This window comes from Globicephala melas, chromosome 7 (assembly GCF_963455315.2).
Source record: "Globicephala melas chromosome 7, mGloMel1.2, whole genome shotgun sequence".
Classification (NCBI taxonomy): Eukaryota; Metazoa; Chordata; class Mammalia; order Artiodactyla; family Delphinidae; genus Globicephala; species Globicephala melas.
In genome coordinates, this window is record NC_083320.1 from 22,544,936 (window position 1) to 22,564,763 (window position 19,828).

The window sequence follows — 19,828 nt, forward strand, 5'->3', positions numbered from 1 at the left end:
TCCAAGAGAAATAAGGACAGTCTTTAGAGAGGAGGCCACATTTGTGTCTTATGAAGGACAAGAGATATTGGCTTACTAGGAGGAGCTGGGAATGATTCTTCCTATGAATGAGACCCTTAAGTCCAGATCTGGAAGGTGAAAATATAGGTAAAGAAATGGGGCTCTGGGGGAAAGGGTACGAATGGCATAGACAGAGCTCGTTTCTCAACTGTATTGTCATCTGTTCCAGCCAGTTAAGAATCCTAAGGGGCTTCCCTGGTAGCGCAGTGGTTGAGAGTCTGCCTGCCGATGCAGGGGACGCAGGTTCGTGCCCCGGTCCGGGAAGATCCCACATGCTGTGGAGCGGCTGGGCCCGTGAGCCATGGCTGCTGAGCCTGCGCGTCCAGAGCCTGTGCTCCGCAACGGGAGAGGCCACAACAGTGAGAGGCCTGCGTACCGCAAAAAAAAAAAGAATAAGGAAACAATTTAAGGGAATGCCACTGGACCAGAGGGACATCCCCTTTGTATACAGACAATCACCTCTTTAGTCACGAGGAAAAGTGAGTTGAGCTGTTCGTTCTTCAGCATGTAATTGTTAACTTAGCAGAAACTGGAACCCACATCTCCCATCATCCTGTTGTCTTTTGTATTTTGAGGAAAACAGCATTCCTCTTGTTTTTCGTACATGATACAAAATTAGCTAAAGACTAATAAGCTAAAGCAGTAACCTTGAATTTTGTGAAAGTGAAGGAAAATCGAATGTTGAGAGTTGCACATCTGCAACTGAAATTAGTCCCAGGACACACTTCTGCTCTCAGATTCTGGGCATACCAATAAAATACCCGAAGACAAGCAATACAGTGGAAATTGGTTCTTTGGGTATTGTAGCATCTTGACTTAGAAGGGCTCTGACCTCGGCCTCATGCTTCCTGTGGGGCCTGTTGCTGATGCTGTGTAGATGCTAGAATTATCAAGCAGCACTCGGAATGTTTCATGTGAGTAAAATTAAAAGTGAAACCTTCAAAGTCCTATTGATTCTAGACATGCTCTCTGTGCATTAAATCGAACTCAATGGACTGAGAAATGAGCATTTCAGCACATATAGGTAAAAATTATTTGTATGAGAGTCAGTTACTCAGATGCCCTTTATTCAGCAGTTTATGTATGTATTTATCTACATAGGTAGGTAACATCAAAGCATCATGCTGAATCTCTCTGAGATAACTGAGAATCACTTTTCATTCGAGCCACTTACATTTGGCTCAACATTAATCCATCATTAGCTCTTGGCTTTGCTTCTCTAAAATATAAGCGACAAGGTTTTATGAATATTTTGACCATTGGCAACACTGAGTAAGGGCTTTAGCATGAGTAGAATACAGAAGAATGTGTGGCTGTACAGATGGATGACCTCCTGATCAGCGTCCCATGCATCTTCATTTGGCTTGATTCTACGTGTTATAACTGATACTTTCCCAGCTCTCTAGTCTTTACTTGTTCAAGCTTATCTGCTTCATGTCTTTTATGTCAGGACTCTTCACCCTGTATTCCTATTTTAAGCTTGGCCTTGAACTTCAAACTCATATATCCAATGGTCTCCTGGAGAAAGTGACTTAGAAATCTCACACAGTCACCTGTAATTTAACATGCTTAAAGTTGAAAGTCCTATTCCTACAAACCCAACCTGTTTTTCCCCTTGTAATTCAGCTCTCACTCAGACTACACTGCTTCCTCCTTTCAACCCCCATATGCAATTCTCAAGTCCTCATTTTACTGCCTAAAGTTAGCCCAGATGGAACCATTTCTCTTTACGCCTATAAACAATGCTCAGGTGTAGACTTTTGAGTACAGCTTCCCCGTAATCCTGCTTCAGTAGAGTGTCACTGCCCCAGATGTATTTTCATGGTGTAGCCAGAACCAGAATCCTCTCTCCAGTTTGCACATTTGACCACATAGCTCCCCTCTTGAGAATCTCCCAGTGGTTTCCTAACATCTACCAACAGGAGTTTAAGTTCTTAACAGACCTCACAAGATCCTTCCAGACTTGGTCTACGCTTGTCTTATTAGCTTCGTCTCTCAATCCGAGGGTACCATGGATTTGGTCATAACTCTCTACACTTGCAGTGCTGCCTCACATTGCCTGTCCTTATTTGTGGTGTTCCCTTGTCTGCAACAGCCTGCTCAACCTTTTTGCATCCAGTTAGCCCTTGTTCATCTTTCAAGACTCAGATGCAGCATCCTTTTCTCCAGAAAGACTTCTCTAAAATTCAGTGTGAAGTAATCCTCTCTTATGCTCCATCACCTCTTATGCAAACCTCTATATGTTGAAATTTTATTGACAGTTTCGTGTCTCTACTTCTCTAGGCTATAAAGTTTTTTGTAAAAAATACTACTTTGTATTCATCTTAGTACCCTCAACATGAAGCCCAGTGCCTTCCATCTGGTAAATGATTTAAAATGCTCATTAAATTGTCTTTGGGTTAAATTAATACATTAAATAGTTTCATATAAGATTTCCTTTGGCTGAAAGTTTTAGGTAATTGGGTAGATTATGGAAAAGAACTTTGGAAGGATTCTTGACTTAGATACTCTCTGTGTCACTTACAGGTTGGAAACTGGTTTTAAGAGCAAGCGATGTGTTAAGAAACTCCCAAGGGATATACACCAAAGTTTCAGCTTAGTGTTTTAAGATACTGGCTAAAAGTTTCTGGGAACTGGTGGCACTGCCAGGATTATAGGATTGTTGCTATTGTGTAGTAACATGTACTATGAATACATTTTAATTATTAGAAATGTGAGTACCTTTATGTGTAAATTATCGGTAATAATTAATGCCCATTAGATTAAGGAATTCACAGCCTCTGAGGCCCTTCCAGTTTTGGAGTTCTAGGAATTCCTAGAACCCACCCCTAAAAAAAGTCAGAATTAAAATTGTTTTAACTTTATTGTACCTGCCAAATCAGACTGTCACTTGGTTCTGTTGATTATCTATAACTGCAAAAACTGAACCCATCATGTGACCATCTGAATCACTTTTGAAGAAAGCACTTTGTATTAACATGCTCTCTTGGTCATTTTAGTCAATTTCCTCACAGTCTAAGAGTCTTGAAAGAAGAAATCAAAAAGTCTAATTTCTCTGACGAAACAGGAGGTTAACATAAAAACACACAGCACTTTAACTGTCTCCTCTCTTTGCCAAATACTTCATCCTGAATGGATCCACTAGCTTTGAGGAGGGGTATGTGCATTACAAGTTTTTTTTTTAAAGATGTCATTTAATACTGTCCATGGATCCACTTGTCTGAGATGGTTTTTAAGCATATGTGTTTGCTCTCCTGATTTTCCATTCATTTGGTGGGTTTTGGCACCAAAATGCTGAGCAGCTGGACCTCTAATTTAAGGAACCTATAATGCACACATTCCTGGAAATGAGGAAACATTTTGTGTTTAGAAAGAAGTAGATTTATTTGACACTCAAGAGTTTCTGGTTTGTTTGTTTATAGAGAGACTTACATATTTCTCCTGGCATGAGAACACCAAGAAGAAGGAAACAAATCATAAAGTTTAGGGATAAAATGGATTTTATATCTTGAGGACTTCTGAAACATTTAATTTTGTCCCTTTCTTAATTCACCCATTCAAAAAATACTAGATGAATATCTGCTATGTGCCAAGACACTGCTAGATGCCTCATCAACTTATAGTCTGGTGGAATGGACAGCTAAAAAATGTTACTTATGGGGTCATAAATATTCCAAAAAGAGAAGTCCAGAGGGCTAGGGAAGAACATCCTGGGGACCTGATCCAATCAGAGTGAGAGGCTAGTGCCCTTTACACTGAGAACTGAGGGCTGGAAAAGAGAAGGAGTGGGGGTAGGGTGGGTCCAGGTGTGCCAGGACAAGATTACAGAACACACAGTTCCCGCTAGGATGAGTTGTCCCCCTTGGGAGATATTTGACACTCTCTCTAGTCTCCAGTGACCCTAGCTTGGATGTCATGCTGCTTCTTCCTTCTCTATTTCAGAGCTAACCTTTCTGAGCTCATTTTCTAAGCCAGCCGTAAGACTTTACTGATGAATGAAGGGAGGTGGTGATAAATGACAAATTTGGTTAGAAGTGATGAAATACTACAATGAAGGACAAGCCCTCATCTTTAAAAACAGAAAGTGACCTTGACTGCTGGTGCTTTTTAACATTTATTTCTGCTTTGAAGCGGCTCCCTATGTAGGAGTCCAGTACATTCGTAAATTAATGTATATTATTAAATCCATAGAAAAAGAAGCAAAAAGTAAGTTTATAAGAGTTTTTTCCCCCATCTCTGATCTCTGGGTGAGATTTTAGTTTTTTTTAATATTAGTGATTACATTTCTCCTAGTAAATCAAGGGATGTAGCTCTGGCAATGAAATCAAATCTCCTTTTCATAAAGAAAATAAAGGAATGTAATAATATGGATGGATTTCACAAACAAGATGTGGAATGAAAGTAGCCAGGTTCCAAAAATACATATTGTCTGATTCTATTGAGTTTCAAAACAGGCCAAAGCGAGTTGTGCTGTTTGGAGATTCACCATCCTGGGTGGGGGTTATCCTTGGTGGTGGTGAGGGCGTTGATTGGAAGGGGGCACACGGGGACTTCTGGGGTGCTAGGGATACACCCTGTATGTCCCGTGTCATAAGTATCATATGTGTGCTTGTATGTATGTATAGTGGAAGTCAGGGAGAAGCTTAAAAGATGTTCACTTACAATGAATCATTTATACGAAGGAAGAAAGCATTTGGCCTTGCAAACGTAGTTCTGGCAATATCTACAGAGCCATTAAGTGGGCCTTTACAAAGATCCAGTTTCTTTGGTTCAGCTCAGTAGCCATAAATCAGTTCTCAAAGAAAATTATTTTGGACTAGATTATTTAGTTCAACCCCAAGTCCGATGATGCTAAAGATGCGATTGCTCAAACGAAGCAAACAGTTTAAAAAATCTGTATCTCATTGTGTGTCAGAGCTGAGGGTGAAAGAACAGGTTTCTAGGTTGTATTTTACCACATGCGTGATGCATTCCCAACATGCCCTTTTATTTCTCCAGAAGGCAGCTAAAGAAGACTGTATGGTTGCTACGTACCCAGTCTATATACAGTGGATTTATATGCCCTGAAATGTAGATTTTTTTTTTTTTTTTTTTTTTGCGGTACGCGGGCCTCTCACTGCTGTGGCCTCTCCCGTCGTGGAGCACAGGCTCCGGACGTGCAGGCTCAGCAGCCATGGCTCACGGACCCAGCCGCTCCACGGCATGTGGGATCCTCCCGGACCGGGGCACGAACCCGTGTCCCCTGCATCGGCAGGCGAACTCTCAACCACTGCGCCACCAGGGAAGCCCTGAAATATAGATTTTATGGTAAACAAAGAATATTTTTCTGAGTTGACATCATTTCAATAGGCATGTGAGTTGGATGACTGACCTTCCATTATCTGTAAGAGCAAATCAGTGGGATGGAATATGTGATTACAGATGTGCATTCTGGTTTTACTTCCACAAGTGCAAAGAAGGAATGTATCATTGCACGCCACATTGGTGTTATGGAATATAATTCTGTGCATTCCCCCTTTTTTTTAAAGTTACTTTATGCTTTTTGGATGAATCATTTCACAACTTTGCTACTGTGACCCTAGCCATCCCTGCTCATTGGAGGATAGCTAAAGGTTTGTTTTGTTTTGTTTTGTTTTTTTAAAAAAGACCCAGTCAGAATCTCTTAATAAAGCTATTATAGGCTGCTGACTTTGGAGGCTGGGTAGCCAGTGGTCTGGCTGCTGATAAAAAGCACATGCTGGAAGAAAGGGAGTGGGGAATGAAACACTGCTGTCTCTGCTCTCATTCATGACTGATGCTGGGGCCTCTCCCTCTACTGTTTATATCCAAAGTGGCCTGCATAGAGCTGTTCAGTCACTCATGAGCTGGAAGATACAAATGGGTATCTCAAGCAAACTCAGGCAATTAAAGTCAACATTCCTGAGGTCAGAATACTTGTCAGGCTGAGAAATGGGCAACTGAGTGGTGAGAACCTCCTGGATCATTGCTGAGTTCTCTGGAGAACCCAAAGTGGCATCCAGCCCAGCCAACAGGATAGGAGCGTGCTTTATGTAAACAAGTGAAGCAGCTTGGAGAACATTCTCCTCTGACCACACGCAGGTACCCCTGCATATCTGGATACTCAGGGGAGTCCTTCTCTGTTCATCTTATAGCAGTAATGCCTTGCAGGACCACAAGAGATAGTAAACAGAGCAGATAAATGGAAGATATGTCCTCTTGAGCAGAAAAAATGACTGCCTAGTTGCAAAACAAAAACAAACAAACAAAAAACCCAAAAAAGCAATTAAACAAAAACCCAACTATATGTTTATGTTAATATTTTACACATTTAATAAGAAACTTTTCTTTTTTATATGTATATCTCATTGTCACTGCAATGATTTTAGGTTCCACGCAACTTGATTTTCATTCCCCTCTGCAACTCTCCTTTGCTCGTGTTCAACCTCCCTCTGAAATCAATGTACCACATGAGACACAAATGATTAGGGATGGAAAATTAAATCTATGAACAAGCAGAACTAATGAAATGCTTCACAGCAAGGCAGAGGTGGGATAAGAATTACTGTAGGCTAAACAAGCCTGCAATTGTTAGGCACAAAAGTGGGAGAATGTTCTAGCTTTATGGGGACATAGCAAGTATGTGATCTTAATGACACAGCCATCAGTCCACTGTAATGTCTATAGCTTTTTACATTTCTATCGATATACAGTACTCTACTATTAACACGTGGATACAAATACACATATGCACCTTAGACGTTTTCTACTTGCAGTTTAGAAATCCTATGCCTTATATTTATATATCTAGTAGCCGCAAATCTTCTCTATAAGATGTTGCCTAGCATCTTTTTAATTATCTCTTTGTAAAATTTTAACCCAGAAAACTTATTGACAGTTGGTTTCAAGGCTAGTCTTATGAGCTTATAGAGTACGCGGTAATCCTTAGATTGTCATTTCTGAACATTTGGGAAGGGCTCCTTGCTCACCAGTATGTCTCCTGCTTGCTTTCTGATGCTTTAATAGGAGCCGCAGTCTTCTGTTCCACAGCTGAGCCTGGTACCAGGTAGGACAAGTCAATAGATGAAGCCAAAAATGTAAATACGATGGAAGAATGGCATTCCTCAAATTCCTACTGAGATGCAAGGACAAGTTTTGATAAAAGGCAGTGTAGCTGGTACCCCAGTTGGGTAAAGGACAATGAATTCCACTGGTCAGTAAGCTGACTATAGAGCAAAGGACAGATGGCACCAAGATAAGTAAGTGATTCCTTCACAGTAGGAAGGTGACGTTTATTTGCTCAAAGTCCTTGGTTTAGTGACAGGCACATATTTACTGATTTGGATGGATTTCATTATTAGCAACAGGGGGGCAGTTACATGGTCTGAGCTGTACCAGTGGAAAGTTCACCTTATATATCAGTACTACACAAGGGCATTGGATACTTCCTCATTCTTTAGTCTTTTCCTCTTTTAAAACTTATTGCACAATCCATCTCCCAGGAAGCCTTCCCGCAGGCCTGGGATGATGCCTTGTCTTGTGCAAATATTCCCAGTATACCTGTTCGTACTTGGAGCACAGCATGCCCCTCTCTGTCATTGTGGACTTGCCTAGCTAATTTGCCCCACCAGACTGTAAGCTCCTTGCGAGCAGGAAAAAAAATGCCTCATTTAGTTTTTTTTAAAATTAATCATTTACTTATTTATTTATTTTTGGCTGCATTGGGTCTTCGTTGCTGCGCGCGGGCTTTCTCTAGTTGCGGCGAGCGGGGGCTGCTCTTCGTTGTGGTGCGTGGGCTTCTCATTGCGGTGGCTTCTCTTGTTGTGGGGCATGGGCTCTAGGAGCACAGGCTTCAGTGGTTGTGGCTCACGGGCTCTAGAGCGCAGGCTCAGTAGTTGTGGCGCATGAGCTTAGTTGCCCCGCGGCATGTGGGATCTTCCCGGACCAGGGCTCGAACCCGTGTCCCCTGCATTGGCAGGCATATTCTTAACCACTGCACCACCAGGGAAGCCCTGCCTCATTTAGTTTAACCCCCAGTGCCTAGTTTCCTAGCTGGAACATTATTTATTGAATAATTGAATAAACTTTATTGAATATGACAAATCAAAGGGGAAAAGTCTGGATGCAGTGATTGGGTTACACAAGGCAACATGGAGAAGAGCCAGGAAACTTGAGCATTTACTTTATTAACATAATGCACTTGAAAAAGTCAAATCTATTTTTCTGAATTAAAAAATGACTTTAGAGTCTTTTTCTCAGAGTTTGTTTGCATAATGAATTTGCAGTGGAGGAGTCAGATAAGAGAGTCTGGATAAACTTTTCTGTGATCATTGAAAGGGCCCTAGAAAGTCATGAGAAGAGTAGGTGGGTGAGGGCAGCTATTGCCTAGAAGCTAAATAACCTGTGAGTGTGCCTACCTTTCCCTTGAGATGGTGGCTACTGGGAGCCAGAGACAGACCTTTCAACGAGATTAAAGAGATGTTATTAATTGCTATTGATCATGGGTCAACAAATTAAATTGCATCTGCAACTGCATCTCTGAAAGGTCTAAATGAAATGCAGTTAATGGGTCTAGCTGACCCAATGTTGTGATTAATTAAAAAGTGAATGAAATCAAAAAACAAACAAAGGCCAAGAAAAATGGAATGGGAACAGGGTGGATATCCTTGGAAATCTCAGATCAAAAGGCTCTCCCAGGACCTAACTTGTCACCTAGTCCTGTATGTTCTGAAAGAAAAAAAAAGAGAAGGCCACAGTGGATGGTTGAAAAAATTCTTTCTTTTTGAATTTCCAAAACGCTGGTGAATGATAATGTAAAAATAAAACTGACATTTATATTCTGAAGGGGCATGAACAGAGAGAGCTGTTGGAAATTTATAAGCAGTTTGTATCATACGATGCAAAAGAAATTATTTCACCATGGTGTGAGATTAATATTTACCACAAATTAGTAAAGAATTCTGTTCTTTTGATGCCAACCTTTGACTTCCATTTTAAGAATACTATGAAAACATGTATGACCAGTGGAGGACTGTGGCCCTTCAAATTGCAATTATTCAAACCAGGATGAAAAAGGCATTGGCAAATAGAAACAGAGTGGGCTGCCCTGTAGACAAGCGTATCTGAGGTTAATCCTAAATACCTTGGTATTGTCAGCATCTTCAGCATAAAGTCTAAAGTGGGGTATGTGCCACCCCCAAAGAAAGCATGAGCTCCATGCTTCTGGTGGTGGTTATTAGCATCAATATCCTTCTAATCACCTGAACTAGAAATGGGGGCTACTTTAATTCTTGAATCCCATTTGTTCCTCCATGAAGTCTTGTTGTCCCAACCAGTCTGTTCGAGTGTCACCACTACCAGATCAGATCCTCATTATTCCTTCCTGGACTCTTGTAATTGCTTCTCCTTAGTGTCCCCACCTCTCTCTCACTAGACCCCATCCCGTCCTTCACTCTGCTGTCAGAATTGTTATCCTAAGACTTACATGTGGCCATGTCACCCTCTTTTTGATGTTAATTCATCCACAGTATCAAGAAAAACCAAGTCCAGTTTTCTGAGCATGATTTTCCATCACCTGACAACTAGGTTTCCTTCCTGGACACATCTTTCACCATGTCCCACCATCTTCAACTTCACCCTCAAATCACACCTGACTGCTTGTCACACTCCAAAGATACTATTTATTTTTAAATATGCCAATAGCAAACCCCAAATTCCTGCCCGTCTTTTACTCAAGCTTCATGATGCAAACCTAGGGTTACCTTATCCATGAGATATCTCTTATCATACCATAACCTCATAATGATAGCGGACACATAATAGACTCGTCTTATGTGCCAGGCTCTATTCTAAGCTGTTTTATGGGTAACGTTCGGTTTAATACTTAGAGTCCTGATATAAAATTGGGCGAGCCTGTGAAAATGACTGAACTTCTCTGAATCTCACTGTTCCAGTCTGCAAAATGGGAATGCTAGTTCATGATTTCATGATAGTTATCAGAATGGTTGAGCTGATGAATGTAAGTCATTTTCTCTTGTAAAGTAGCCAATATAGAATCTGATGCACAGAAGGGGCTCAAGACGTGGTAGCTGAAGAGCTGAACTTTATATCCGAATTCCTCCCCCACCTCACATAACTATGCATTTGAAAGGCTTTAAAACTGAAAATTAATTTTAAAAGTACAGCTTTTTAAAAAGGGCCCCTACTCAAAGCCAGGGAGTAAGGTAAGCACTGGGATAAATTACATTGGAGTTTGGGCTTCAAAGAACTATGAGTTCAAGGTCTTCAAATTTAAAGAGAAAACCGTTAAGTCATTACCACAACTGAAAATGTTTGGCATATGAAACAAATTTTGAATCCTTAAAATTCAAGAAGTTCCTTTAACTCAATGTATTTAACTCTTATTCTGTGAGAGGCACTAAGGCACTAGCTCATCAAAAGAACAATATGCCTTCTGGGTCTATAAGGTTGATCAGGGCGAATCAGGTGTTCATACCAGACAGTATAGTTTGAGGCTCACTGATAAGACTATCCCCCCAGTTGGAGGTATAAATCCCTTGTAAACAGGGTAAGAAAGTATAGGTAAGGTTGCCAACTCAGAGGTAGCATTTGTCCTTCAAAACCATGAAGGTACCTTTCTTTAAAAGAGTAGTATTACCAACATAAACCCTGAAATAACAACAAACCCAGGACTGTCTCAGTTCATAGCTTTCTCTCCTATGCTTTGAAGTGCCCTTCCATGAAAGTTGAATCAGAAATGAACTGTAAACAATCCTTGGCAAGGGGCATAGGGAAAGAGAGTTGGATGGATGGGAAACTGAAAAGCACGATAGTCTAATCTTGTTTTAAGAAAATGTTGGTGGAGCCGGGGGCGTGTATCCGTGTACGGGGGATGCCAAGCTGATGTTTTCTTAGTGGTTGGCTTTTTTCTTTCTTCCTCCAACGATGCAGTAGATGATGACAATTTATAAAGTATTGTTCAGCTTTACTCTGTTAGGCAGTATGTTTGTCTCAAGGAGAAGGAGAATAACAGTTTGCACTTACTCCATAAGGAAAGCTTACACACGTATAAAAGGCGGCGTCCTCTGGGTGCTGGTCATTGGAAATGGTTCTCGGTCAAGGGCTTTGTTGTCGCTATTAGTAGAAAGCCTCTTGCCTACTGCTTGCCCTGCTTAGAGTCTAGGGAGGAGTTTAACATGGACTTTAAAAGAGTGATTTTCCCCAACACAACCTTCTGGTAACAACAACAGACCCAGGAGTCTGTCAGAGTTCACAGCTGTCTGTTGGTGGGGTTCACATCCCTACTGTGGACTTAGGAGGCATAACGACCAAATGCAGTGTTACAGATGGTTTGCTTTGGATCATGCAAACACCCCTCCTCCCCTGTAGTTTAGAAAAATCTAAGAAATTTGAATATAAACTGGATATTGATGATATTAAGAAATTATTAATTTTGTTAGGTTTGGTAAAAACTATCCCTTTTTTCTTTTTTTTTTAGAAATAATATTTATTTATTATTTTTTTTTCATTTTAACATCTTTATTGGAGTATAATTGCTTTACAATGGTATGTTAGTTTCAGCCCTTTTTTCAAAGAGATGATTACTCTCTTTGATGATGTAAGGATGAAATGATATGCCTGATATTTGCTTTAAAATATTCAAGGGAAAACAATAGATGAAGTATTATGCAGAACCTTGAGAACTGTTGCATCTTGGCAATGGGTAAATGGAGGTTCCTTATACAATCTTCTCAATTTTTGTATGATTGAAAACTTCTACAGTAAAAAATTTCTGCTTTGCCCGTTAAGATCCTGTGACCTTGGGCAAAGCATTTAACCTCTTCGTATTCTGGTTTCCTCGACAGCAAAGCAGAGATAATAAGAGTCCCTGCCTCGTAGCTGTGCTGTGTGGCGTGAATAGAAAAGGTTCAGTGCACAGCACAGGGCCTGCCACAGAGCAAGCCCTCAAAAATTACAGATTATCGTTAGTAGTGTGCATGGATCTGGGTCAGGGAAATATTTTTCCTATCACTAACCCTTTCACTGCTGGTTTGAGTTCCTCTCTGATCCCTAAATCAGCCTTGCCTTCTCTTAGGGAAAATGAAAATGTACTCAGACAAACGCTAAAGCTGATGCCCAATTCTAACTGAACATAGCTCTAACAACACACGTATTTTCAGATGATAGAAGTCACTTAGAATTAGTCATTAAATGAAGAGTAGGGAGAAGGGAGAAATTCAGGAAGGAAAATATACCACAAACCGTGTTTGCTGGTTAACACACTTTATATTTAACAAAATAGTTTTTTAATAATATATTCTTTTACACATCAAATATTGTAGCTAGAATCCCCTTTTTACAGTTGAGTGTTTAGTGTTTTTTTTTTTCTCTCACTAGTTTTCAGGCACACCATTTTTCAAAGATTTTAGAAACTGAATCAGTTTTTAACAGGCATCAGCTGTCAATCAGGATGTTGATCCTTTATTTAAACAGAGCTGTAGTTAAAGCCAAGAACCAAAGGCGGAGGAGATGTAGGAGGGTAGTGGTGATGGGGTAGCTGCAGACAAAGCTTTCAAAAGAAAAACAACAACAACAACAACAACAGATGAAACCAGAACTGTGTTGTTCAGAGTTTGGAAAGGATTTCTCAATGACCTGGGTAGAAGGAAGTTGTAAAGTGTTTATCAGTTTATGAGAAATTCTGTCACAGTATAGGTTCATCTCTCCCTAAAGGGGGAAAAATGTCAGTGCTACAAAGTCTTAAAGGAAACAGCTTGTAGTGAGACTCTGAGAGGGAAAAAAAAAAAAAAAAATCCAAGGACAACAATAAAATAATCCCTCTCTCTGGCTGGTAACAGAGGCTGCTGGGCAGCCTTCATTCTGCAAACTCTGAAGAGAGTTTCTTGATGGGTAGTGTACTTCATTCTCGAAAATTCTTGTTGTGACTCTCACTGTGCCCAGCCTTTGATGCAAAATTTCTGTACCCTGGCTTCCCAGTGGCTCTCGCCTTCTGTTCTCTACAAAGGACATAGTAACTCCTTAATAATAGATAGGGTACTATGAAACATGGCCCTATTAATGATGTTTTCTGGGTTTCAAACCTTATTCCTGTCATTTATTATTATTATTTCTTTCCAAGAGTGAAGATTTTTGAGGCTGGCAGTAGGCAACCTCAGGGCAAAGAAAGCTCTATGATACATCTCTGTCTAGAAACAAGCTGAAGTGTGGAGTGCCTTTGCTTTGAAGTGCGGGAATAAATCATGCAGAACGGTTCATGAATGATTCATGACTGTCTTTAGGATGTATCCAGGGTGGCAACTGAAAAGCACCACCCTTGCTGCGAATTGGTGTTCTAAGGGAAGGCGGCTCGATGTTCTCCCTGGGATGGCGCCAGCCTGACTGTTGGTATCAGAACACGAGCACAGTGTGTGTGAGAAGTGTCAGGTCCAACTCGTCAACACATTAATTTTGGAAATGACAGCTCTTTCTTGATGACGGGAGGAGCTTCCAGGGAGGAGAGGCTTGACGATTTTAAAGGAAAACCCAGTTGATGAGACTAAAGAGATGTGTGTCCTGAGCGTGGACCTGTGGTGATGAAGCGTCACTCCCTTTGGAGGAGACTGACCCGTCCCCTCGGGGCTGCTGGTCGTGCCTGTCCGCAAGGGCTCAGAGGCTCGCCAAAGCCACAGCCTCAGCCAGACCTTGCCTGGTACTTCCCCCCCGGTAGAAAACCACTCTGTACTGATTATTCTAGACCAATGGTTCCCAACCAGGTGAAATTCTGCCCCCTTCCACGCAGCCTGGGGACATTTGGCAATGTCCAGAGACATTCTGTTATTACAGTTAGGGTACTGCTCTTGGCATTTAGTGGATAGAAGCCAAGGATGCTTCTAAACATCCTGAAAATGCACAGGACAGCTCCCAATGACAATTAATTGTCTGGCCCCAAATGTCAATAGCGCTGAGGTTGAGAGACCTTGTACAGGAATGCGGCAGCTCCGCTGGAGCTATGGCCAAGCCCAGGTGAGAGTGGGAGCAGAAAAGGAAAGAACATTGGTAATGAAGACAACCTTCAAGGTTCCTCAAGGACCCTACCAGATCTGTGCCAGGGTTTTCAAGACAGGAGAGTGGAATAAGTGACTAGCTATGCCATGTGGTTTCAGAATTGTTAAATTTGCACTTGAATAGAGGTGGCATCGGATACCCTGTGTATTTTATTTTTTCTGTTCCTATACTAGCAGCATTACCAGGGCAACCTTGAGACTCTTCAAAGGTTCATTTTAATTGTTCAGTGTCTAATATATACATTTTAAAAACTGTTCAACAAATGGAATTGTATTGTGCAAGACTCACTCTACCCTAATCTTTAAATCAGCACTTGAGGTGGAAAGAGTGTCCTGAATCTTATGTTTTAGACAGAGGGCTGAGCGGTCGTTACTGTAACATGGCAAACACAGTCCCGAACCAGGAAAACTGCCTGTGTGTATGACTGGCTTTCAGCCAAATCTGAACTCAAAAGCCAGAAGTGTTCAGAAGGATTCAGATTCACAGTGGGGCTGCTCACCCTGGTTCTGGTATTTCTCGTGCCAGGGGACAGAGTGGGTGTAGTGTGTTTCATTATAAGCCGAACTTAAATTCAGCATCGTGAGAGAGTCTGGTGATTGATGCTGCAATTTTGAATACCTGTCTCCCTTTGGATTCTTTAGTGATGCTCGTGGTATTCTTCACATATTAGTTTTTGATCGGCAGTTTCAAAATTTTGTGAATGAAATGTGTGGTTTGTAAGAATCAAATTGTGAGTCCCCGCATACTGCACTGAGCTCCAGTTCCGCACCCAGCCCAGCAGTGGGTCCAGCTATGTGCACCTCTCTCTTCTGACCCTGCAGGGCAAGATTCACTCGAGGGGAGTGATCGCTTGGGTGCTTTTGCATATTCCTAATCAGGAGGGTCCTCACTCCTGACACTGCTTTACTGAAGCTTATTTGACACAACTCAAAACCTTACTGTGCAGTCAAATCTGGCCCCTTAGACTCTAAAGAGGAAAAAATAAATCACTCCAAGAGAAAAATGCCAGGTTTACAGAAGAGTAAAAATGGAGAAAGTCAGTAGATGGTGAGCTGGCAGGCCAGAGGTGTCACCAGAGGAGAAACCTGTACAAGGCTATTTCTTTCTTTTTGTTCCAGAAATCCAGTTGTCAAGTCACCATCAAGCATGGATAATTACAAAAGCAGTTTTGATAGCTATATGCTATATATGTTTTATATAGCAAGAAAGAAAGAGAAATTTCCTCTTAGTAAAATGTTCACTTTTGTCAACCCTAAAAGGTTTTGCTGGTGACCCTGTTGTAGCTGGCAGGAGTTTGTTTGTTTTCTCTTGTTTTAAACATGTGCAGTGTAGAAGGCATAGCATTCTCTCCTAAGAGCTCGTCATCGGGTGGGAATCTGTTCTACACAGTCTGCTTGCCTTGGCATTCGCGTTTTGAACACTGAGCAGGCTTCCACCAGTCCCCGTTGTGACAGTGACAGATGTTACATTCATCCACTTTCACTTCAATGCCAGCCGGAATGATCGTAGTTCCTGCAAAGCAGTTTGGACCTGGAACACATACATAGGCTGATTAGTTGATTAAGTGTGAGAGTCTCCCTTTCCTTCTTCCCGACCCCAATAAAAAGAATATAACCCCCAAAGCCATGAACGAGTAGGTCAGACTACTCTTTTTTTTTTTTAAAGAAGATGTTGGGGGTAGGAGTTTATTAATTAATTAATTTATTTATTTTTGCTGTGTTGTGTCTTCGTTTCTGTGTGAGGGCTTTCTCTAGTTGCGGCAAGCGGGGTCCACTCTTCATCGCGGTGTGCGGGCCTCTCACTATGGTGGCCTCTCTTGCTGCGGAGCACAGGCTCCAGACGCACGGGCTCCGTAGTTGTGGCTCACGGGCCCAGTTGCTCCACGCCATGTGGGATCCTCTCAGACCAGGGCTCGAACCTGTGTTCCCTGCATTAGCAGGTAGACTCTCAACCACTGCGCCACCAGGGAAGCCCCAGACTACTCTTAACAGTGTATCTTTAAGGAATTTTCTAGTCATCTCCCTTAAACGCAAACTTTTAACTCCTACTGTCTTTTGCATACAGCTGATATTCCCCATGTATGTCGCACATTCAAAAGAAAAAAGATCCAATGCTCAAAATGTCTTATGGTCTGTTACTAAGTACGTGCAATTTTCTAAAGTAAGGTAAGGATTAAACTCTATTTGCTTTATGCTCTGGGGTGTAAATGCTGCCAGAGTGTCCCTGAAACCATCTAGCACGGTCAGCATCACTTGTCAGTACCCTGTGGCCTGTCCTCTCCCTTCCCATGGTGGGTTTGAGGCAATGAACTCACTCACTCCCTGGTTTTAGCGCTTCCCTCAGCCCAGTTCCTGGAATCCCGGCTTGTTTCTTGATAACAATGAATAATTCATGACCAGATGATTTATTCATGTCCCAAACAAGCTTTGTGAGAGGTTCATTTGATTTTTGTAAATGGAGTTCCTTTAATCTGCTGGTTATCTATTTTTTTAAAGAATGACCCAAAGGTTTGGCTTTTGAAAGTCAGCAGGAATTTTATTTTACTTTTTCAGATTCAGAAAAACTTTACTGAAAATGTCACTTGTTCGTTAAAGATAGATGTTTTTTAAAATTCACCGATCTGTTTTTTACTTCTTGTCTTTCTCCCCTTTTCCTTACTTTCCTTTTATTTTCTCTGTTTTTCTTTCCCCCCCTTTGGTTTTTGTTTTCTTTTAACCATCCCAATGTAGAAATGCGCATGTTCGGTATTGGTGATATTATTTCTCAAATTTAAATGGGATAAAGATTGCTTCCCAAGGTGCAGTGGATTATAGCGGAGTGATGCAAATTGCTGTTTCTTAGAAACGACTTGGTGTAAGTCTCTGAGATACGTATTTAGATAAAGAGAGGGAGCATTGAGTTGTGTCTACTGGTGATTTATTCATCCAACATTATTGGCCACTTGCCATCACCACTACAAAGTAACATGGCAACATTGATATCAGTGCCCTACTTTCATTTGCTTACCACTTGGTAACAATTTACGAGACTATCTTTACCATGAAGTAAATGAAATCGGGGTGATTTGTAGTTCACTTCATAATTGGAATCTTGCCTTTCTAAAAATGGTAATTATTACATTACAATGTTGATTTCTCAACACACAACTATTCAATATGCTGCAGCTTTAATCACCATTGTTTCAGAGCTCCCGGAGCTCAACTGTGCATTTATTTACCGACTGCGTTTGCGTACCTATGCCTTTCCTTCACTCAGGTCGACGGACACCTGGGGCGTGTGCCTGGGCATGAAGAGCCAGCAGGAATAGGAGGGATATAATGGGTCCACACGGATAAATTAAACGGCTTAGCGAACTGTCTTCTTTTGCCCAGGAGGTGCTTCTCCTTAAGATGCTGTGGTTATAAGCTCTTGGCCATCTTAATTGCCGATTATTTAAGGATCACTATATCAATTCCGTAAGTCTTAGCGTTTAAGTCATTGTTTGATAGGCTGAACTGTCTTTGAGTCTACACCTCCCTGAGAAAATTCCACACCAAATCATGAATGTGTCCTGTTATTAGAGAACTTGGCAAGGAATCTTTTTCAGAACGTAGCTGGTTCTCCCATGGCTGCTGTTGACAGACCTTTCTCAGCCCTGCTGGGTCTCAGCCAGACAGGGTCTGACCACAGCCATACTAACTTCAGAAATTGAACTAGATGAACACTAACTACAGTTTTCCCAGAACTAGCCCAGAGAAAGCAATAGTCTCTCTCTTTCCACTTCTCCATATCCAACCAACTGTTTTCACCCTAATTGTATACTTTTAACTTTTCCAGATGGGAAAATAATTTATTTTTTCTAAACACTGGCTCCAAAACAAAGAAGTCCCGGAAACAGAACAGGTAGAATGTTACCCAGAAAGAGTTTTCCCAGCTTCTTGAAAGCATTTGGAAATGTGTCAGTAGAATCTTCACACACTCTCTCTCCTCTGTCTCCCTCTTTCTCCCCCTCTCCCCACCCCCCGCTCCTTTTCTCTGTCTTTTTCTCTCTTTGTGTGTGTGTGTGGGGGGGGCACACTACTGGCTCACAGGGGGCAGGTTCATCTCAGTGGAACAATAAGAGAAAAAGGCAGGGAGGGATCTTGGTAAAAAGAGATCTCTAAGTCATCATGCTTATCTTGAAGAGGGTTTTTCCTAGAGCTCTGCTTTTCGTATCTGCCCCTTTTGGCATATGTTGGTACCACACAGTGATCAGCATGTATGTGATCAGCCTCTGTACATCCTTTCTTAAAACTCATTTAGAATTCCTGCACTCTCAGCTCAGGAAATATTAATTTCTATTGACTGACAGAATGAAATGAAAGATCCTTTGCACTTTGCCAGGATTGACCAGTCAAAGGCGCTGCCTGTAAATTACATAGTAACCTCTGGACAGTCTACTTGGCAGCCAGAGGTATTGTGCAGAATCGAAAACTCCTGTCTGATCTCATTAACAATGATTTTATAAGCACCCGTCTGAGAACTTCAGGTGTAACTAAAGCAAGCTTGTTAATAGCCTTATCTGCTTAAAAGTAATTTAGATAATTGTCAAGCAAAATGGTTGGCACTATTTAGAAATTCTTCTGGTCTTGGCCCTTTTTCCTTAATAGTGCTGACAGTACATGCTATTTGCTTTCAGCGTGTGAGTGTCCTACATGAATCCCTTACGTAGGAAATCTGTCCTTCTATCTACTCTCTTCCTTTTATTTGGGGGCTGCTTTCCTTTCGTCTTGGTTTACGTGAAAGAATAAGTTGCTTAGAAGAGTGAGCTCAATGGCAAAAGCAACAAATTTTAATGCTGAAGACTTGGAGAGACTCCAGAGGGTGCAGTGAAAATGATTAAACTGAAGGCTGGCAAATAGGACCTCTGAAAAAGGTTAAAGGGATTGGAATTATTTAATCTAGAAAGAGAAGACAAAGGTATAACTCAATAACTCTCAGGGAGTGAAGGCTTATTATGTGAAGAATGGTGACCAAATGTTCTTGCTTCTGGCACCCAGAATAAGAGGAAATGGAGATGCATTGATTCTCAAGGAATTAGAAGCTCCCACACAAATTACTCAGCGAACTGAGAACTGAGTGTGGCAGTTGCCAAGAGTGTGGTGAGGCCTTCTCTCTCAGAGATCTTTCAGAACGCAGGAGGTCTCATCTGTCAGGTAGATTGAAATCGTCAGTTCCTTGAAAACAGGAACGGAGTATCTATTATTTCTCATGGTCCAGGCCTAATACTGTGTCTTGCAAATATTAAAAACTCAGTATGTGTTTGCTTAACTGAATGAAATAGTATGAACCAGCTAGTTATATATTGGAAGCAAAATTATTTTCTGAACTTATAGATCTGGCCTGACATATATATCAGGCCTAGCCCTAGTAATACAGAAATATTTGACCCATTGAGGAAGTTGGAAGTTGAAAAGCCAGTGGGTTTAGAATGACGAGTGTACTGAGAAGTGACTGGGAAAACAGTGGTGTTCTGGAGCTGGGCGCTCCTCTTGGCTTGAAAGAGCCATTATTAAATATTCAGGAATTTTATAACCTTGTTGATATTATTTTGGTAGCTTGTAAGTAACATTTGGGAAGTATTTATGCCACTGAAATCAGCAAATGCTACAGATCAGGATTTTAACTGCCCCTCTCCCCACCTGAGAGCCAAATGATATAATCATTTATGTCACTGGGTTAGGGCTCA

At 41.3% G+C, this 19,828-nt stretch overlaps 1 protein-coding gene across 1 annotated transcript in view; it reads right to left on the minus strand.

Annotated features, from left to right (window-relative positions):
- Positions 1 to 15,373: 15,373 nt before the first annotated feature.
- The window catches only part of VWC2L (von Willebrand factor C domain containing 2 like), a 152,439-nt gene continuing 147,984 nt past the window's right edge, over positions 15,374 to 19,828 (minus strand). The window contains exon 4 of the mRNA XM_030838730.2: positions 15,374 to 15,651. Coding sequence (XP_030694590.1) covers positions 15,503 to 15,651 — 149 coding nt within the window. The 3' untranslated portion in view covers positions 15,374 to 15,502. The remainder of the gene's footprint in view (positions 15,652 to 19,828) is intronic.